Below are 21,731 nucleotides of genomic sequence, written 5' to 3'. Positions count from 1 at the left end.
ACGCTACCTGCCCGAATGCATAGTGCCAACTGTAAAGTTTGGTGGAGGAGGAATAATGGTCTGGGGCTGTTTTTCATGGTTCAGGCTAGGCCCCTTAGTTCCAGTGAAGGGAAATCTTAACGCTACAGCACACAATAACATTCTAGACAATTGTGTGCTTCCAACTTTGTGGCAACAGTTTGGGGAAGGCCCTTTCCTGTTTCAGCATGCCAATGGCCCCTTTATTTAATTTGTATGTATTTGAGGTCCATACAGAAATGGTTTGTCGAGATTGGTGTGGAAAAACTTGACCGGCCTGCACAGAACCCTGACCTCAACCCCATCGAACACCTTTGGGATGAATTGGAATGCTGACTGCGAGCCAGGCCTAATCGCCCAACATCACTGCCCGACCTCACCAATGCTCTTGTGGCTGAATGGAAGCAAATCCCCACAGCAATGTTCCAACATCTCGTGAAAAGCCCTCCCAGAAGAGTGGAGGCTGTTACAGCAGCAAAAGGGGGGGGGGGGGGGGGGGGATTAACTCCATATTAATGCCCATGATTTTGGAATGAGATGTTCGATGTTCTGGTGTCCGCATACTTTTGGTGATGGAGTGTATGTATGCATGTATGTTTGCATGTTTGTGTATATGTATGGATGTATTCGTTTCTTGATGAATTTACTTATTTGGTGGGTTTTTTTGTGTTTCATTTAATTATGTACAGTACGGTACTATGTAATTTTTAGTTTTATTTTATTTATTTATTTATTTATTTATCACATAGTTATTATTACTAGGGCATGCCCGTACTATATCTATATCTAAAATTATATCCCCCCCTCTATTTACATGAAATGGTTTGGTCCATGAAATGTTTTGGTTCATGTGCAACGCCAAAGCGAACGGCGAACGCTTTACATGAAATGGTTTGGTTCATGAAATGTTTTGGTCCATTCGCAACGCCAAAGCGAACGGCGAACGGCTTGCGAGTACAGTGACAATCCCCCCGGGGTTTTAATTAGTTTTAAAACGGAGCTTGGCAACCGCTGGCGTTCTTTAGCCGGCAGCTTCGCCCGCCCGAACGCCGTTACAGTACCTTCGACCGCGAGTTGCTCGGACTTCACTTGGCGGTCAGGCACTTCCGCCATCTGCTCGTGCGAGTACAGTGACAATCCCCCCCCCCCCCCTCTATTTACATGAAATGGTTTTTATTAGTTTTAAAACATAGTTTAACGCCAACATAGCGCCAACATAGTTTGCAAACGTGAAATAAATGAATACGCTCTCAAATGTGCCATCCGAGGCAGAGTGTGTTCGGCACACGCGATAGCTCGCTGCTCTCTGATTGGTTGAATCGTTTTTTGGACATAGCTCGGTAAGTAATTGTCCGATTAATATGAAACCTTGAAAAGGCACATCCTCGGGTCCCCAGCAATATACCTGGCAAGTTTAAAGTATATCGGACCCGTGGTTGTCGAGAAACAGCGGTCACAGACAAACAAACGTACAAACGTACAAACAAACACACAGAGATTACTGGAATTATAGATAGACTAGGGCATTGCCCGTACTATATCTATATCTAAAATTATATCCCCCCCCTCTATTTACATGAAATGGTTTGGTCCAAAGCGAACGGCTTCCGGAGTTTGGTAAAGAAATCGCCATCGCGTGCACAAACGCGCAGGAAAGCGAATGAATCGCAAATTCGTTTTTATTAGTTTTAAAACATAGTTTAACGCCAACATAGTTTGCAAACGTGAAATAAATGAATACGCTCTCAAATGTGCCATCCGAGGCAGAGTGTGTCCGCCACGTTCGGCACACGCGATAGTTCGCTGCTCTCTGATTGGTTGAATCGTTTTTTGGACATAGCTCGGTAAGTAATTGTCCGATTAATATGAAACCTTGAAAAGGCACATCCTCGGGTCCCCAGCAATATACCTGGCAAGTTAAAAGTATATCGGACCCGTGGTTGTCGAGAAACAGCGGTCACAGACAAACAAACGTACAAACAGAGATTACTGGAATTATAGATAGACTAGGGCATGCCCGTACTATATCTATATCTAAAATTATATCCCCCCCCTCTATTTACATGAAATGGTTTGGTCCAAAGCGAACGGCTTGCGAGTGGTGAGAATCCCCCCCCTCTATTTACATGCAATGGTTTGGTCCAAAGCGAACGGCTTCCGGAGTTTGGTAAAGAAATCGCCATCGCGTGCACAAACGCGCAGGAAAGCGAATGAATCGCAAATTCGTTTTTATTAGTTGTAAAACATAGTTTAACGCCAACATAGTTTGCAAACGTGAAATAAATGAATACGCTCTCAAATGTGCCATCCGAGGCAGAGTGTGCCCGCCACGTTCGGCACACGCGATAGTTCGCTGCTCTCTGATTGGTTGAATCGTTTTTTGGACATAGCTCGGTAAGTAATTGTCCGATTAATATGAAACCTTGAAAAGGCACATCCTCGGGTCCCCAGCAATATACCTGGCAAGTTAAAAGTATATCGGACCCGTGGTTGTCGAGAAACAGCGGTCACAGACAAACGTACAGACAGAGATTACTGGAATTATAGATAGATTAGTACCCCTCCACTCTCCCCCTGGTGCACAGCAAGAGTTGTGTCTAAGCCATAACTTTTTTTTACCATTTGTACTTTTGTCATCAAATTTTCAACAACGCCTTATGATGAGAATATGGAGAGAATAATAAAAAATTGGGTCAAAATGTGAAGGGGCAAAATCATAGTGCTTATAAATAGCCCCTATTAGCCCCACCTCAGCGTGTCAAGAATGAGACGACACGTTTTTTAAAATCACTTCCGTGTTTATTTATTTATTTATTTAATACCATTGAATTTCAGTGTGTCTGTCCTGGACATGCTTTCTCATTTGTATTTTGTTCTGTCTATATGTACATCAATATATGTATCTATATCTCTTTCTGCACCCTTCCTTTGATCACATGCAACCCCAAGGCACTAACTGCGATGTTCCTGATCCATGCGCATCAAACCCGTGTGGTTTTGGTGGCCGTTGTGAGGTGCACGCTCAATCCTACCGCTGCACCTGTGAGCCAGGCTATACTGGACCGCTGTGCCGTGACGACGTGGACGAATGCACTGGGGGTTCTGGGCCCTGTTTGAATGGCGGAACCTGTTCCAACCTATCCGGTTCATACTCGTGTCTGTGCCCGCCTGGGTTTAGCGGTCACCACTGTGAGACCCCTTACGTGCCGTGCGCACCCTCGCTCTGCCAGCACGGCGGAACATGCCAACCCATGGGCGATAGCTCCTACATGTGCAGCTGTCTTCCTGGTGGGTGGAACTCCTTATTATGGCAATAATATGTATTGAATTAAGAGCGACGTGTGTGAAAGAGATGAGGCAAAATTATAAAAAATAATGATAAAATGATGGAGGTTGATGGCATGGAGGGAAAGGTACCCGTTAAGTCCAGGTTGAGAGTGGGGGAGCCGATGAAGGTGAAGGGGGTGGTGATTGAAAATCACTCCACCATTTTGGATCTGTGATACTATACGTAGATAGGTGCTCATTTTGATACCTTTGTTTTCAAGTTGAAGGAAAATAAAGTGTTGTTTACGATTTCCGATTTATGAGGGCTTCTCAAACACAAATACGAGTTCAGATCGACATGATGAACTTGCTATTGTAATGAAAGTGGCAGAAAGCGAGGTTGGCAGTGGAGAGGGGGGAGGATGGGGGAGGGGTAAAAGTGATTTGGGGAGTAGAAGTTAGTTTCTTATTGATTGGAAGAGTTCTTTAATGGGACAACATGGTCAGCTGTATCCGTTGTCTTATCGCAGCTTGTCAGCCGACTGCCTGTCTAAGCTCTTTCCTTCCCCAATCGCTGGCTACCATCAGCCTTTCAACTCTCTCCTGGCAGAATTCTCATCACCTGACACCGATCTTCCCATCTTGTTTGTTGTATGATGTTTGCTAACGCTTTCCATTTGCTGTCTATGGGGCTGTCTATTCTGCTTTACGGGTTGGCTAGTCGTGCTTGCGTGGTTCATGGTGATGTTAAAACTCGAGCAACCTCCTTCTCTGTCATCCGGATTTACGCAATTCCATCTCCGTTTACATATTATGTGTAAAAATCCTGCGGAATGTTTTGACATGACGTCCTTCCACTTCCCTATCCCTCCCACCACCCATTACCACCTCCACCTCACCCTGCACAAATAGGCTTGAGAGTGGTTGATGAATCCTGTGTGTCATCGTTATGGTATTATATTTGCGGTAATATGATGGTAATGGCCTGAGACCGGTTGAGTTATGTTAAGCGTGGAAGTCGACGTGTTGATATCCTTCCCTTCTTGTTCTGGTACCTGAGCTTTAAATATGTCATCCACCTTTAATCCAATGTCCTTTAACCCTCTTGTCTCCTCTCCCGCAAACACACTGACCAGGATTCACCGGTTCGGACTGCGAAGTGAATATTGACAACTGTCCAGAGAACTGGTGTAAGCACGGTGCCACTTGTGTCGATGGCGTCAATACATACAACTGCCAGTGCCCTCCTCAGTGGACAGGTAAGCTTACCTCGGCATTTTCTACACGACCGGGGTCCATGTGTTCTAGCTTGATAGTTTTATTTTCGTGATATAAAAATAATGATGGCTTGGCCGTCATGCATACTCACGTGATTCACATGATGACGTATCTTGATGAGCAGGACAAGATAAATCCTCCATTCTGCAAGCAGAATGGGTCACTCATGATAGCTTTCCTGGCTTTTGATTGGAGGAAATGATCAGTCTGATTGGCATGCTCGGTCAACCCGAAATAGTGAAAGGCTGGCAAAGAAGCGTATGCTTGCTTGCCATCTTTTCTCTTTGCTAATAAAGTTCTTTCTTTTGTTAGAAATGAAAAGGCATTAACATGATCTGGCTTGCTTGAGTTGTTGGATCACTTCCTGCTTCTGTTTATTTCACTTGGTGGAGGGTCTTGCTGCCAGGCCCCAGGTTGATGCATTCTCTGGCTTAGTCTTAACACAGTGTCAAAAAGTCCAACAGAATGCACTTGGGAAAGGCTTTGGCCCAGGCTGGTCCAAGTGAGAAAGGATTGTGGATACCATGTATGTTCCATTGGCTGCATACACTGTATGATTGCAAGTCTTGCCATAGCAATAACAAGGGTAATCTGAAAACATTTTACCCCATTTCTTTTTATCGGCAATAGGCATTGTTTTCTCGGTCAGCCTTTTTTACACCAAGAGAACTTTGGTGGAAGGTAGATCGCGTGTGGATTCAACAACTTAAATAATAGGAATAGTGCCGGCCTTGTATGGCCTACTCGACCAAGTTGGTGCTTTGCTCATTACCGTGGCCTCACTGGCTTCCTCAAGTCACTCTATTGCATTGGATCATTGCTTACCTTTCCAATCTTGACGTGTGCTGGTATCGAAGGCAAAGTTCATTACTATCGGCAGGCGATCACCACCTTACTGACACATCGTGCAAGATCTGTTTGGAAATTGATTGTTGGTTGCTATCAACTATAACATTATACCGTGCATGTTTGGTGGTGGAATTGGATTTGGCTAATTTTTGTTGGGATGGGGTAGGGAGGGTATGGGAGTGCGGGGTGGGGAGATGGTTCCCAAAATGTTTATTTTCTGACTTTGTTTGGAAAATGATCACCCGGAATGATTTTCTTTTGCTTGTGTGTTTGTTGCGATGGGAAAATTGCACAAGTAACCAATCAGATTACAGTACTTGATAGATAGAGCTGAATTGCATTGAGGATTATAGATGTCACACACTCATCCACTGAGTTTTAAAATCATTAAAATAAACTTTTAAAAAGTTTTTAAATCGTCTGAAAAACGAGTTTTATTACAGTATCCAAGTGACAATCTGATATTTTATAGGACAAATCTGACATCTGACAAATTCATATCTGAACATCTCATATCTGACAAATCTCTGATATTCTATCTATGCGTCAGTTGATGTTGCTCTTTGCACAAAGCGTTTTTAATCAAATTCTTGTGCGTGTGTTTTTCTGCTGATATTCTTACCCAGACAAGCCTGGTGTTGGGCTAGCGGCTGGGGTGCCAGCTTAGGATCCTAGGATCCTGGGTTCGAATCCCGGTCGATCGCTGAATTAACGCCAGGGGGGTTGACTCAGCCTGTCATCCTTCCGAGGTCGGCAAATTGAGTACCAGTTCACTGGTAATTCCGTTTGTCGTAAAAAAAAAAGGCGACAAAAAGGGTTGGCGGCAGGAAGGGCATCCGGCCGTAAAACACTGCTTCAAAAAGGGGACCAACAAAAACAACAACAACCACGGTCCCCGAAAAAGGCCAACCCCCGCTTTGCGGGGAAAAATGGCCTCTAAAGGTGGTTTTATTTTTATTTTTATTCTTACCCAGACAATATTGCTCTTTGCATGTCGTGCTTTGGATGCCAAACTCGAGGTAATTCTTCATTTGCAGTTTGGTTCAATATCAGTTCCTTCTTCATTCACGAGTTCCAGCTCGTCGAATAAATAATTGTGGTTCCAAGGTTCTTTTCACAGTAATGACATTTCCTGGCTGTGGGACTTTCGGTATAATATTGTTGGACTCTGTTGAAGAAGCGGCTTGGCCTCGGTAAAATATCAGCCTCGGTCTGGTGTAAGGCCAGGCAGTGAATCTGGGCCTGTGGTGAGGCTTGGTGGTGAACCAGGACCTGGGGCGAGGCTTGGTGATCCTGGTGTTGGGGTGAGCATTGGTGGTGACGTTCAGTTCAGGGTGTGAGGGCGTATGGCTATGTTTACGACGATGGCTTTGTGTGTGAAGATCGTGGGAAGAAGAAGAAAAGGTAGTTATGATGAAATTCTATTGTTATGTACTTATGTTCACAATATTGTACATCAGAAATAGTCATGATGGGTCAACGAATATCCATGACTACTCTGCCACCTCCCCTCCCACACTACCAACTATCAACCACAAAGTTATTACACCTGCCCTTTATATACAGTCATGTGAAAAAGTAAGTACACCCCATGTAAAGTTTTGACTTTTTCAACATATTTCAACATACAGCTATTTGATCTTCATTTCAACAATATTGATAGATAAAGGTAATATAATATAACAAGTATCATGAAACATTTACATTTTGTAGTCCATTGTATAATTTAAATAAACATAAATGCAAATTTCGCATGTGGAAAAAGTAAGTACACCCTTGGCTCTAATAGGTGGTATTGCCCCCTTTGGCAGAAACAACCTCAAGTAGGCGTTTCTTATAACTGTCTACTAGTCTCTGACATCAACTGGGAGAAATTTTTGCCCACTCCTCCATGCAGAATTCTTTCAGCTGTGCGATGTTTGAGGGGTTTCTTGCATGCACAGCTCGTCTCAATTCCCCCCACAACATATCGATGGGATTTAGATCTGGGCTTTGACTTGGCCATTCCAGAACCCTCCATTTCTTTCTTTTCAGCCATTCCTTGGTGGATTTACTGGTATGTTTAGGGTCATTGTCATGTTGCAAGGTCCACCTTCGGTTGAGCTTCAACTTTCCGACAGATGGCCTCACATTATCCTCAAGCACCCTCTGGTACAATGTAGAATTAATAGTGGATTCTATGATGGTGAGCTGCCCAGGCCCTGATGCAGCAAAGCTGCCCCAAATCATAATATTTCCACCACCATGCTTTACAGTAGGTTTCAGGTTCTTGTGGTCAAATGCTGTCTTTGGTTTTTGCCAAACATGTCTTCTGGTACTGTGGCCAAATAGCTCTACCTTTGACTCATCTGTCCAGAGCACATTGTTCCAGAAGTGCTGGTCTTTGCGTAGGTGTTCATTGGCAAACTTTAGTCTTGCCCTGATGTTCTTTCTGGACAGCAAAGGTTTCCTCCTGGCACACCTCCCATGTAGATCAAATTTGTGCAGCCTCTTTCTAATGGTAGACTCGTGCACTTTGACATCAACAGTGGCAAGAGCTACCTGTAGGTCCCGTGATGACATTCTGGGGTTCTTAGAGACTTCTTTCAGCATCTTGTGGTCTGCTCTCGGGCTGAACTTGCTGGGGCGGCCTGGCCTGAACAAGTTGGCAGTTGTTTGGAATCTTCTCCACTTGTGGATGATCTTCCAGACAGTCGAATGATTGATTTCAAATTGTTTGGAGATCTTTTTAAATCCCTTCCCAGACTCGTAGGCATCTATAACCTTCTTTCTGAACACCTCAGAGAGCTCTTTTGATCTAGGCATCGTGACGCCGCACACTTCAACAACAAAGAGCAAACCAAACTAAATGTCTGAGGTTTAAATAAGACAGGTTCCTCCAAGATCCTCTCTAACGATGTTCTAATCACTTGCACCTGAGCTGGTGCACCTGATTCTAATTTTAGGTATTTGAAGTAGTGATAAATGTAGGGGTGTACTTACTTTTTCCACATGCGAAATTTGCATTTATGTTTATTTAAATTATACAATGGACTACAAAATGTAAATGTTTCATGATATTAGTTATATCATATCACCTTTATGTATCAATATTGTTGAAATGAAGATCAAATAGCTGTATGTTGAAATATGTTGAAAAAGTCAAAATTTTACATGGGGTGTACTTACTTTTTCACGTGACTGTAGCACAAGCCTTTGTTGAAGTGTCCATTGGTAGTTTATTTTATGGTTGCTATTATACCCTTAGCTTTGCACAAAGGTTCTTCGAATTGGCTGGAATCTATCCTGGAACGTGCCTTGGGCGAAGGCTGTGTCACGTCTCGAGAGGCCGTGTATGGCGCCGTGATGGCATTGTGGTTAAGTTTTAGGTTGACGTTATAAACCCACCCATTTTGGATCCAAATACCAGCATTCTCACCCTGTCACGATTATGCAGTTAATTGCTTGATTAATGGGAACACTAAGTTGCAGTTTACTAACTTAGGAAACCGAGACAGTAGAGCACAGTTGTGTTATGATAGCTATGGCCATGTTTGCTCGTGCTCTGCCTTTCAAACCCTATGGCCTGGTTCGCTAAATGCGGATGGGGTGAAGATGTCTCTTCCTCTTTTGTTGGGCAAGAATGAGGGAAGTTCAGTGTCAAAGAGGTGAAAGGGGGCGGAGGAGGAGAGGAGAGGGATGAGTAGGAGGGGATGAGAAATGCTGTGGTTTTACCACAGTCGGAAGTAAAAGTACTGTAAAGACCATTTTTGGCAACATCTCACACACCACACTGGAGCTTGGTTGCAACCTCAATGGGAGTGTGAGGGTCGTCGGGTTGTTGGTTAGATACAGGGAGGTGGTTGATGAGGTTCCTGGATTATTTTGAGTGGATGTTTGCAACATAGTGTCTTTGACATGTTGCTAATTACGTGATTCATGTCACATGATGTCTTTTAATGATTTTTTACAACCACATCTTTGCCCAATGTGCTGCCGATGAAGGAATTTTAAAAATCCTGGGCTTCTTACCCTGTCGCATTTAACCTGCACATGGACTGGATTGATGAAGTTTATAAGGCTGTCAAGTGTCAGCCATTTTGAAGTTGCACCAAGCATTCTTGTTCCAACCTGTGGTTGTTGGCAGCAGTCGTGTTAGCTCTCCGTTTTCTAAACGAATGCGACTTCTGTAATTATTACATGTATGTAAAACGTGCGAGTGCCACATTTTTCTTCATTCCTGTTTGAAAGTGATAATGCCATCAAGAGCAGTGTTGCCACATATTTATTCCTTCTGCAAATGTGGTTGGAAAACGAACTTAGAGTATCCTGCTTTTTGCTATGATGAACCGATGGAATACGTTTTGCCCAATCCTCTCGGAATTGAGATTTGTACGATTTATTTTTGTGCCAGTATCCAAATCACAGATACCAGGCCCTTCAAATGCCTTGATTAAGTTAGGCCGATGAGCTCGCATCAATATCAGACTCGAAGGTTGTGTTTTTCTTATAATCGGAAGAAGGTGTCAGGGTGGTCAGGTTTTTTCTTCTTGTGTGTTGGTCCGGGAGGTTTCATGGATTTTGGGGGATAAAATTGGGAGATCTTCTGCCATGTCGGGAGACTAGGAACCAATTCGGGACTTAAAATGAAGCTCGACTCGAATCTCGAAAATCCAGAATTACGAGATCCGATGGGCATTTCATATTTCACTTTGACACATCTTTTAACATGAAGAAAAATGCATCATTCAACAGCAAATGCAGCGTCGAAGAAATTTCTGATAGTTTACATGGCGGCTGCCATTTCTTGCTTTGTGCGTCTGATTGGCTAGTTGGGAGGTCCACATGATGTTTGACACCCAGAGCTATTTCGGACTATGATCAATCAGATCTTCATTGCTGCTGTCTTTAGCTGGATTTGAACTCGCACCATGGACCTGTTAACCGTGCGTGTGGCACGAGCTTGACGTGGTGCTTTCATCGTTCAAGCCCTTGTGTTATGGATTGGGCAAATGTGAAAATTGGTTCTATATGATTATTATCTTTACCCTTGTAGGTAAACTTTGCTATGCTTTGGTGGGATTGCTGAAGGAATGAATGTTTTGTGTTTGTTTGTTTTGGGTGCAAAGGAATTTGGGTGCACATACATCCTCATGCGTTATCAATGTCGATTATATATGGTAATTGTATCGGTCAATATAAATCACTTTTGGTTGAGATGCAATGCTGTGTGCTTTTTTAAAAAAAATTCTATTTTTTTCTGTATACAAGATCGAGGCTCGTGAAAGAGCTATCATTAATCACACAAAAAGTCAAACCGACACATAAAACACAAAAAATAAGGGGAGCGGTAGACAAGATGGGGAGAGAGGGGAAAGGACACAAACACAACATTTGAGAGCAGGGACATTGGGAGAAATGTGGGAGGGGAAGGGCTTGGGGGGAGGTGGGAGAGGTATAAAACATATGGACACTGCAAGGACTTCCAGGAAAGAAGTTGGAATTTCAAAAAAAAAGTGTATCTGGGGTGAATTAGCAGGGGTAGAAAAGATCAAGGTTTTGGATGGGGGAAGATAAGAGTTGGTGGTGAACAGCTGTTTTAAAGACCTGGAGGGAGGAGTGGGATTGAAGGGAGTGGGGGAGTTTGTTCCAGAGGTGGGAGAAAAGGGGAATGAAAGAGTGAAGGTGAGCAGAGAGCCTAGATTTTGGCAGATTAACCATAAGAGGGTTGCAGGCAGATCTTGTGCGACCTGAAGGGATATTGGGGGGACAGAGCACAGAGAGAGCTGGGGGAGCAAGGCCGGAGAGGAGTCGGTAGAAAACAGAAAGACCACCAACCTGCCTGCGGTGAGTGAGTGAAAGGCCCTCGGAGTTAGCTTCATCGCAGGAGATTCCAATGATTCTGAAAGCTTTGGATTCAACAGCGTGAAGCCGAGCTAGGTGTGGATTTTATTCATTTATTCATTTTAAGGAAACCACATTTTGCCAAGCTGTGCTAGTTAAAAATGAGTGGTTGGGTCTGTGGCTGTAAGATAAGGCAATTGTGGGTCACAGGTAAACGTGAAAATGAGGAATCAAGGGTCATACTAAGGTTAGCATATGTACATTGTACTTCCTCCTGCCTCATTTCCCGGAAGGCTTGCGAATATCCACACATCCAGGATGAGGTTACCATTGGCCCGGGCGCCTCAATTTGGAATCTTCGGCGTGTCCCTAATCTTTCCTTTTTGTGCATTACGAGGAACATCCATTAGTGAATCTGGCCGAGGATGATAAAATCCCAAAGGAAACGGTTTGGCCTGTTTGCTGCATGGTCCAAACCTTCCTCTGCAGGCCTCTATTTTGATGCAAACTTTCCCATTTGTCGAAGTGAGTCAGCTTTGAGTTGGACCTCACGAAGGTCATTTATCTGACTCACCTGTGGCCTGTGCGACCCCTGTGTGAACCTTACATTTTGGTGCTTTCATTTTTCCTTTCATATAGTTGAGCTTTTCCTACAATAATGTATGATTTTTAAGGTTCATGGAAGTATTTGATTTGCAAAAGGTGGATTGGACGTCATAAAAATTATAGGTAAACCAATCCATACAACTTGAACTCCACAGTAAAGTTACATAAACCTCGAATGCATTTAAAACAAGAAAGAGCAATCAGATTGCAAACCCTCACCAGGATGTATTTTCAGAGGTTTTTAAGGTTTTTGTGTTAAAACAAATATGGCGGCCAAACCACGTGACAGATGACCATCATTATTTTTTCTCCACTAATTTATTCCTAGATTATGCTCAAAAAATTTCATCTTGATCGGATGAAGTTTTGTACTTGTCAAATTATGACGTCATAATAGAGGCACCTATGACATCATCATTAACAGATGTTATTCCACATGGAGAGTTCTTTACAATGAGCCATGTCTAAATTTTTTCTCTGCAGTGCTTTCAGAGATATAGAGGTGCAAATGTTTTCGGTTTTTCCAAGATGGCGGCGTAACCACGTGACCGATGACGTCATCATTTTTTTTCCCTCCACCAATTTATGCCTGCAGGATACTTAAGAAATTTCATCTTGATAGGATGAAGTTTTGTACTTTCGAATTATGATGTCATAATGGAGGCACCTATGACATCATCATTAACATATTTTATTCTCCATGGAGAGTTCTTTACAATGAGCCATGTCTCAATTTTTTCTATTCAGCGCTTTCGGAGATATATAGAGGTGCAAATATTTTCGGTTTTTCCAAGATGGCGGCCAAACCATGTGACCTATGACGTCATGATTATCATTAAAAAATTCTACATATGGAGTTGCATCTATGGTGAAAATTTCCTGTCAATCGGACCAACGGTTGCAGAGAAAATCATATTTATTCTGTGCGGACAAACAGACAGACAAACAAACGGACTCAAATGCAATACCCTCTCCTCAGGCGAGGGTAACTACAACGACACTCGGTAAAGCGCATACCTCCGCCAGGCTAACCAGTTTACATTTTGCATCCCACTGATTGACCATGAACTCCCTAAAAACCGTCCATACTCCTTCCCACATGTCCGTTTAGGTCTCTTCCGACCACAACAACTTCCTCATCTTTCACATTTTCCATCAGCTTCTCTATTGCACACCAGAACTTGTCCTTCTCTTCATCGCTCTGACTTACCTGCGGAGCGTATCCCGAGATGACGTTTACCAAGAGCTTTCCAATCATCATTTTCACCATCATCAACCTATCACTCACTCTAGTCACACTCACCACACTGTCTACAAACTCCTCAGAAAACAGGACACCAACGCCATTCACGCCTTCCGGGCACCCTTGCCACAAACTTGTATTTCTGTCCCTGCCTACCCTTCACCATTCTCACACCACTTCCCTTCCATCTCGTCTCTTGCACACAACATATGTCCACTCTTCTTCTGACCAATACTTGCACCACTTCTCCTGATCTCCCTGTCATTGTCCCTACATTCCATGTCCCAAACCTCAGAAACCGATCTCCACTTCGGGCATCAGACGTTTCGTCGTCATAAATGGAGTGATTTCCACCCTTGCTTCGATCGGGTTCCCCACCTTGAGTTTTGACGAGAGGGAGTGGGGTCCCCCATGGGGTACTTCGGGCTGTACCCTGCCCATATGTAGTTGTAATTGTCATGGTTCTCTTTTTGAGGCAATGTTTTTCTGGCCGGATGCCCTTCCTGACGCCAACCCTTTTAGTCGCCTCTTACGACACGCAGGGATACGATGTACCTATTCGAAACCGGGGTACACACCGGGAAATGAAGTTTTGTGTCAGGATCCGTATTCGAATCGTCACCAAAATTGAATTCACTTCCTTGTCACACACACAACCTCTCCACCATGTTTCATCCAAATCCGTCCACAACTTTTTGAGAAGTCGTGCTCACAAACAGACACAGACAGGAGTGAAACCATAACCTTCGCCCCCTTTACGTGGCCGAGGTATCTGGAATGGCACTCTGTAGAAGGCCAGCTTGAACAGTTTACGTTTTGTTTCCCACTGAGAGGCCGTGTCCGGATCTTCACCAAAATCGAATCGATCCGTCCTTTTCACACACCCAACCTGTCGACCAAGTTTCGTCTGAATTCGCCCACAACTTTTCGAGATGTCCTGCTCACGGACAAACAGACAAGACAAACACAGGCACCATTGGTTGCGGAGGTAATAACAGTTACAATCAAAGTTGAACCAACTGTGTGTGTATTATTGATTTGAACAGACGGTAACATTGGTTTCGCTCATTAGTTGCATAAGCTAATCAAATATGTCGTCGGCCATATGCACATCTTATATCATTTACACAGAGAGTGTGCATTCCCAGTTGGGATATTAATCCCGCTCGTGAGACTCTCGTCGCCGACTTTTTACCGAAATTGATTGAATCGGCTTCTCTTTAGTCAAGCTTCTGCTGACACTTTGAGGCAAGAAAGCTTTCTTCGTGTGCAATGCCGAGGCCGGGCCAGAACCTCATGATGATATTGTTGTTGATAGTCCCTCAGTCATTTGCTCTTGGATTTTGACACTTACCTATCATTTTTGAGGTTCTTACAACCTGTCTTGTTCGCTTGCAATTTAGTCGTACATTTCATTATTTAACTCGGATTTATAATCATCGTCATCAATTTACTATGCAGTACTCTGTACTGAGCGTCGGTGCTGCCAAAGAAGTTTCTGGGCAAAAGTTGGATTTGTATACGACATTTCTAATCCTTCATTTTTCCAGAAAAAACCTTTATACCATATTCACAGTGTTACCGTATTTGCCAAATCCACAGGCAGGAACTGGTTTTGCTGATGTTTCCATCCTCTATATATATATACAACATGCATTTTAAAGGCCATTTTCCCCGCAAAGCGGATGTTTCCATCCTCTCAGGGAACCAAATCTGGGAGAGGGATTTGAAGGCTAGCCTTGTCCCTCTGAGCCATGAAGCAATTCTACCGGCCCATACCTACACCCTTTCCTTTCGTGTTCCTCAGTTAACGCATTTCAACTTCAAACAATAAAACCTCGACCACGAATAAAACTCTTGACTCGAGTCATCAACTTGGACTTGCAATGCTGAATAATTTGATTGGAGGTAGTTTACGAAGGTGAGGAACCCGTACTGCCTCCCGAGTCAGGATGGCAATGCACACAAATGGTGAGGAGTGACAATGGCTGTGTTGGTGCTTGTTGGTTGACTTAATCCCACGGCGATGCAGGTGAATCCACACCTCACTTTGCCACAGAGCCCTCGGAACATGGTGACACTGTAATTTGCTTGAATTGAGTTGTGCGCGTGCTGTACAAGCACATGTCCCGATTGCCTCACCAGCTTTTCAAAGGCCATTTGGTAATTTCCAACAGGCTTTTGCATGGACGTGTCATCAAAAAATGGCAAAATGGTGGGGAATGAAAACCTTTTGGGATTTCATTGGAGATGGGCAAAGTAGGGCAAATGAAATGCAGATTAAGATGGTGAGGTCATTGAGGTCGGCTGAGACTGGATGTTGGGGAGCAGAGTCCAAGTGAAAAATGAAGAATTACTTGATTTTGATTTTATCCTTTAAATATGTATTATCCCTTGTGGTTTAGCTCCTTTATTTTTGTTCTTTACTCCAAGCTGGAGGAGGCCATTAGGCCCATCAAAACCTACATTAGCACATTATCAAAACCTACATTTGTTTGTTTGTTTGTTTATTTATTTATTTATTTATTAGCTCCGCTACATGCTACGACATAACGAATTGTTAATGATTAGATTGCGCAGAGATAAAGGTTTACCCTGGTGGTTTTGTCCTCTGTAAGTAACACCTTCCTTTGACTTCTATTTGGACACCTTGGCGTGCAGGTCAGTTCTGCAAAGAAGACGTAGACGAGTGTGCTCTGCAGCCCAACGCGTGCCTGAATGGCGGTACGTGCCACAACTCACCGGGAGACTACTCGTGCGTTTGCGTCAACGGCTGGACCGGTCCTGATTGCGGCCATAACATCGACGATTGTGCCAGCACCGCGTGCTACAGCGGAGCTACCTGCCACGATCGCGTAGCCTCCTTCTACTGCGAGTGCCCGGTTGGCAAAACTGGTGAGCTCGAGGGATACGAATATTATATACGTTCACCACATCTTATTCATCTTTCCTCTCACCCACCATGTTCCATCTCTCCTGGTATTTTCGCTCGTTCCAGCCCTTGTTATTTATACCCTTTTCAAACTTTTTTTTCCTCGTTTCCTTTTCTCACAAACTTTCCCTTTCGTTGCCTGAATTGTCTTTCCTTAGCAATTTCTAACTGGTTTTGCCATTGTAAATCCATGGTTTTGTTATTGTTGGTTGATCAGTTGCCTTCTTTATTGTTTTTATCATCATTAGTTTTTTCTTTATGTATCTCGTTTACTATATACATATCAATATCTATATCAGCGGTTTATGTTACTGAGCAGATATTGAGGACCAACCTGAATTCATAATTTTAGAAGCGATAATCATGTTTACATTTTAAGTTCAGCATTTGTGGCCAGGAGTTCATACAGGAAGGAAATGTTGGCTGGACATTTGTTGTGGCACGTTCTAGACAGGAAGTGCAGGGGTCCAAAGAAGTGTCGTGGTTGTGGGGGGTATTTGTACGAAGGCCGATTATGATAGCTCTATCTCTCTCTCTCTCTCTCTCTCTCTCTCTCTCTCTCTCTCTCTCTCTCTCTCTCTCTCCCTCTCCCTCTCCCTCTCTCTCTCTCTCTTTCTCTCCCCCTCTCTCTCTCTCAGACACACTCTGCCTCTCTGTCTGTGTGTCTGTCTCTCTGGCTCTCTGTCTGTCTCTCTGTCTCCTCCGTCTGCCGGTTACTGTCTTCCTATTTGTTATAGCTCTTTGTCTCTTCTCTGGCACTCACACTCTTCTCTCTCGCCACTCTCTCAATGTTATAAGCCCATGTGACCTTTTGCAAAAGGCCAGTATTGGTTTTGATCAATGATAGAGACTCAAACCGTGCCTTCTGAATGGTAGATCATTGTATTGACCTGTTGAGAATACATGTGATTTATTAATCTGATGGGAAGTGACAGATGTTTCATTTCTGTATTATAGTTTCCATACTTTGGGCCATAAATGATCAATCCACATGATCCAATGACATTCACCCCATGATTCATTTAATTCTATTTTAGCTTCCCCAAACCAAAAAGATTCCATCTCCTGTAAGTACGACTACAGTTACACATCTACGAGTCCATCGCTGGTATTTTAAACAAGGTTTTTGTTTTCAAGCTAAATGTGAAAATGTTTTCGTTTTTGTTTCTTCTCCCAAGAGATAAACATATTTGGTTGAAGATTGTTAATCAAACCGAGTGAATCTTTAACGTAGTGGACTAAGGGATAACCAGGACGAGATGGTTCCTGTTGAGACGGGCCAATGCGGCAAAAGGGACAATCAGGATTCTTCTGAAGCCTTGTGCTCCTGGCTCGACCTTCTTAGCATCAAGACCACCGTCAATTTGTAATGTGGAAATGCTACCCGGGAGTGAAGCATGTATGGTATTTTACGTACAGTTAATGTTCATGATGCCATATATTTAAGCTTGGATCTTCGTATTTAAAGGCGTAAACAGATAAGAAAATAAAAATGAGATTTTGCTCGAAAAAGTGTTACCGAAAGAAAATTGCAGTTCAGAGGTTTGAAGAGGTACTTCAGCCAAGTGGGAGATGAATGTTTGAGGGGTCAGGAAGAAAGCCCACGCTACCACTTCCTATTGCTCCATTCTTGGAAACAAACCAAACAAACTGCCAGGATTGGACAAGTGAAAGCAGCCAAGTGAACAGTGGCTGTTCAAGAGGAAGTACAGATGCTGCACAAAAGGCCATCAGCTTCCGATTCCATCGATAACAGGTGTCCTCATCTAACTGAGGATTGTATTATCACAGTGTTTTCAAATTTAAATCCTCACAAAAAAGTTGGGAATCTCCGTTTCTCTGCAGCGAAACTATTTTAAGTATCTAAACGACGGAAATAGGAAGCAGGCCGACTGGACGTGAACAGGGTCATTGACTATTGATGGCCAAAAAGGTTACTGACGGGTCTTGTGGACGTCATAAGATGGTGTTGAGCCACCCTGTTGATAGGGCCGGAGGGAAGTCTCACTTGGATGTGGGAGGAAAAGGAGGACAAAGAGCTTGAGACGGTTATTACAAGCTTGTGGACTGTAATGAGGCCTATCTGTGCGTGCACTGAACTGGAGCCACCTGTCATCTCATCACTGCCTTCTTATTTCTGTCCCATTGTCTGAAAGCTCTGTTCAAATAGCCTTATACGATTTGATTAGTGTGATGTAACTTTTTTAAAATCTAAACTGCCCTTTCTGGTAATTAACAAGAAAGTGTAATAATCGTGAAGGATATATTTTAAATGGTTTATTTTGGGTTTTTTGATAACTGACGTCCGTGTGTGCAGCAGTTGAGATGACGTGAGAAGTGGGAGGTGAGTAGTCAGCCATGTGACGTGCTTATAGGACAGTCACAGACATTGGGTGGACAAATATGTTTACGTCAAAACTAGTGAGGGAAAGTTTAACTTGTCCTGAAATGTTGCATTTTATGCCATGAACATTGATCCGTCATTACGTTGTTTCTGCTTTTGCAAGAGGTTCTGCTTTAAAGCCCGTAATGAAATGGCCAAAGCCACACAGAAGGTCTTTGTTTTTAGATTTTGTATGTAGGAGGGTGCATGGCGGTTATATTACCTTCGGATTCTGGTGACCTGGGATACAGTACTCGTGTCTCAGTGTTGTTGGTTCTTAAACCTGCGAGTGAAGGTGAATTGCAGTGAGGTTAGTGGCAGAACATGTGCCACGGAGCAGAAGATGTACTTGTAAACAGGGACGGGGAATTTTTTGAGAGGATGAAATCTGTTGGAAGATGGATAGATATGACAAAAATGTTCATTGGCACTCAAGTATATTGTCGTGTGTCTGCACTGTAGTGAACACCGCAGGGCGACACGGATGACCAAACGAGCTTTAACTCCAAGACGTCCGTGTGATGTGATCCAATGATGACGGTATTCTTTACACGCGAGGGAAAGGAGGATGACGAACTTACCTGGTTGCCTTCCACCTGACGTCTTCGCACCTGGATAATCAATTTACCCAAACTGACACAGAATTAAAATGTACAAAAATACTGGCTTTGTTGAAGAATGCCGGTAACAAAATAAAACACGGCCAAATTAAATCCTAAACGGGACGTCCCCATACAGACTCAAATACAGTATATACATATACATACATACATACATACATACACACATATACACACACACACACACACACACACACACACACACACACACACACACAAACACATGGTCTAGATTCATGGAAGAGCAAGGACAAAGCATGGAGAGGGCAGAGGGTGCAAGACTGGAAACAAGAAAAAGAGCAATCAGAGATTGCAAACCCTCGCCAGGATGTATTTTCAGTGGTTTTTAAGGCTTTTGTGTTAAAACAAATATGGCGGCCGAACCACGTGACCGATGACGTCATCATTATTTTTTTCTAAACTCATTTATTCCTGGATTATGCTCAATAAATTGCATCTTGATCGGATGAAGTTTTGTACTTGTCAAATTATGACATCATAATGGAGGCACCTATGACATCATCATTAACATATTTTATTTCCCATGGAGAGTTCTTTACATTGAGCCATGTCTCAATTTTTTCTATTCAGCGCTTGCCGAGATATAGAAGTGCAGTTTTTCGATTTTTTTCCAGGATGGCAGCCAAACCACGTGACCTATGACGTCATAATTATCATTAAAAAATTGTACAGGTGGAGTTGCACCAATGGTGAAAATTTCCTGTCAATCGGACCAACGGTTGCAGAGAAAATCATATTTATTATTTGCGGACAAACAAACAGACAAACAAACGGACTCAAATGCAATACCCTCTCCTCAGGCGAGGGTAACTACAACGACACTCGGTAGAGCGCATACCTCCGCCAGGCTAACTAGTTTACATTTTGCAGGGGTGCCAGTTCAGAGGGGAGAGTAGTTCCTCCATCAAGCTGTGGATGAAAGCCTTGTAGGTGGATAGGAGCTCAGGTGTGCCTAGGGAGGACTTTGCACGATGGAGGATTGGAGGATGCCCAGTCGGCATCTGGCTTTGGAGGCCAACTTTATCAGCTTGAGGGTGCATGGTGTCCCATAAAATGTACCTTATTCCTTTTTTACTCCTACATTGTCACCCTGCTAATTGTTCTGAAACTGGACACATGAATACAAAACAGTAGCCCGTATAATCGCTCCGGCTTCGATTTTTCAAATTTAAAACAGTAGCCCGTATAATCGCTCCGGCTTCGATTTTTCAAATTTGGATGATGAGGGCTCCCAGGAAGGGGTTACCCACTGAAACTTCGGATCCCTACTCGTCCTTTATTTATCAACCGATTGCTTTGAAACCCGATACAGCCTTTATACTCGATGGTCTGCAGGATCGCTCGGTCTTAGATTTTTCGATTTTGGATCGAGGGACTCCTAGAGGGTTCCCTAAAATCAGCAGAGGTCTGAACTACAACCTCAAGAGATGACCGTCAGCCCACTCAGGGCTATTTGTTAGACTTTTAAGTCATACAATTAGGAGACTGCAGATTCAAACTTTTTATAATCGGGAAAAATTGCTCTGGGAAAAAAGTCTTAAAAAGTGAGAACAGCGAAATTAGTTTTACGATGTTCTTCCATTATTATTAACACTTTGTTTTTCACACTTAGCTGATGTTTTTTCAACAATAAATCGATCTGGAAAAATATAATCGGAACAATTGTGAGTTCCCCTTTCTAATGATATGAGTCTCATAACCATTGGAGTAAAATGTGAAGTTATTAACATTTCGGGTGTTGTGACCTTTTGTGGGACACACAGCATAACATTTGTGGATTTGTAAATTAATACATGAGTTACAATTTTACAAACATAGTTACAATTTTGCACTTGATGCTCCTATTTTATATACAATGTTGTATTTGTCAAAATGCTGAACACAACAACACCCAGCTCGAGAAGATCAAGGATAGAGGGAGGCAGCCGGATGCAGTGTTGCACATGTTAAGGCAGAGTAAGAAAGCAGCAAAGAGCGCTGTAGATAAGGCAAAGAATGACATGGAAGCGGATGTGTACAGCAGGTTAGATGAGGATGGTGGAACCGCCTTTAGAGGCCATTTTTTCCCCACAGAGCGGGGGTTGGCCTTTTTTGGGCACCGTGGTCCCCTTTTTGAAGCAATGTTTTACGGCCGGGTGCCCTTCCTGCCACCAACCCTGTTAGTCGCCTCTTGCGACACACAGGGAATTACCAGTGAACTGGTACTCAATTTGCCGACTTCAGAAGGATGACAGGCTGAATCAACCCCCCTGGTGTTAATTCAGCGATCAACCGGGATTCGAGCCGAGGATCCTAGGATCCCAGGCCGGCACCCTAACCGCTAAGCCAACACCAGGCTTGCCTAGATGAGGATGGTGGGAAGAATATTATTTAGAAATAGCTCGAGACAGGGAAGAGGATGGTAAGGATGTGAAAATGTGGTGGGAAGAGGGGGAGGATGGTGATCAAGGATAGAGACGGAGCATTGGTGACAAAAGGGGGCAGTACTGAAGGTAATGGAAGGCTATTTCAATGAGTTGCTGAAGTGGGGATGAATCAACGAAGAGTTGGAGTTGCTGAGCTATGTGGAAGGGAAAGTGTAAGTTGTAGATTAGGGAGCTGGTGCTGTGACGTCAGTGTGAAAAACGATGAAGGAGATAGCTAGGCATTGATGAGTACGTTCAGAGATGATACTTAAAGTGGGAGAGATTG

General features: G+C 43.4%; 1 protein-coding gene across 1 annotated transcript in view; it reads left to right on the top strand.

Annotated features, from left to right (window-relative positions):
* Positions 1-21,731, top strand: part of LOC137418004 (neurogenic locus notch homolog protein 1-like) — an 84,453-nt gene that overhangs the window by 15,557 nt on the left and 47,165 nt on the right. Inside the window, exons 4-6 of the mRNA XM_068103948.2 lie at positions 2,968-3,306; positions 4,422-4,544; positions 15,746-15,979. Of these exons, the coding sequence (XP_067960049.2) occupies positions 2,968-3,306; positions 4,422-4,544; positions 15,746-15,979 (696 nt within the window). The remainder of the gene's footprint in view (positions 1-2,967; positions 3,307-4,421; positions 4,545-15,745; positions 15,980-21,731) is intronic.

This window comes from Myxine glutinosa, chromosome 8, assembly GCF_964187855.1.
Source record: "Myxine glutinosa chromosome 8, kmMyxGlut1.1, whole genome shotgun sequence".
Classification (NCBI taxonomy): Eukaryota; Metazoa; Chordata; class Myxini; order Myxiniformes; family Myxinidae; genus Myxine; species Myxine glutinosa.
Note: the sequence above shows the minus strand (reverse complement) of the source record. Positions and strands in the feature narration are given on the sequence as shown.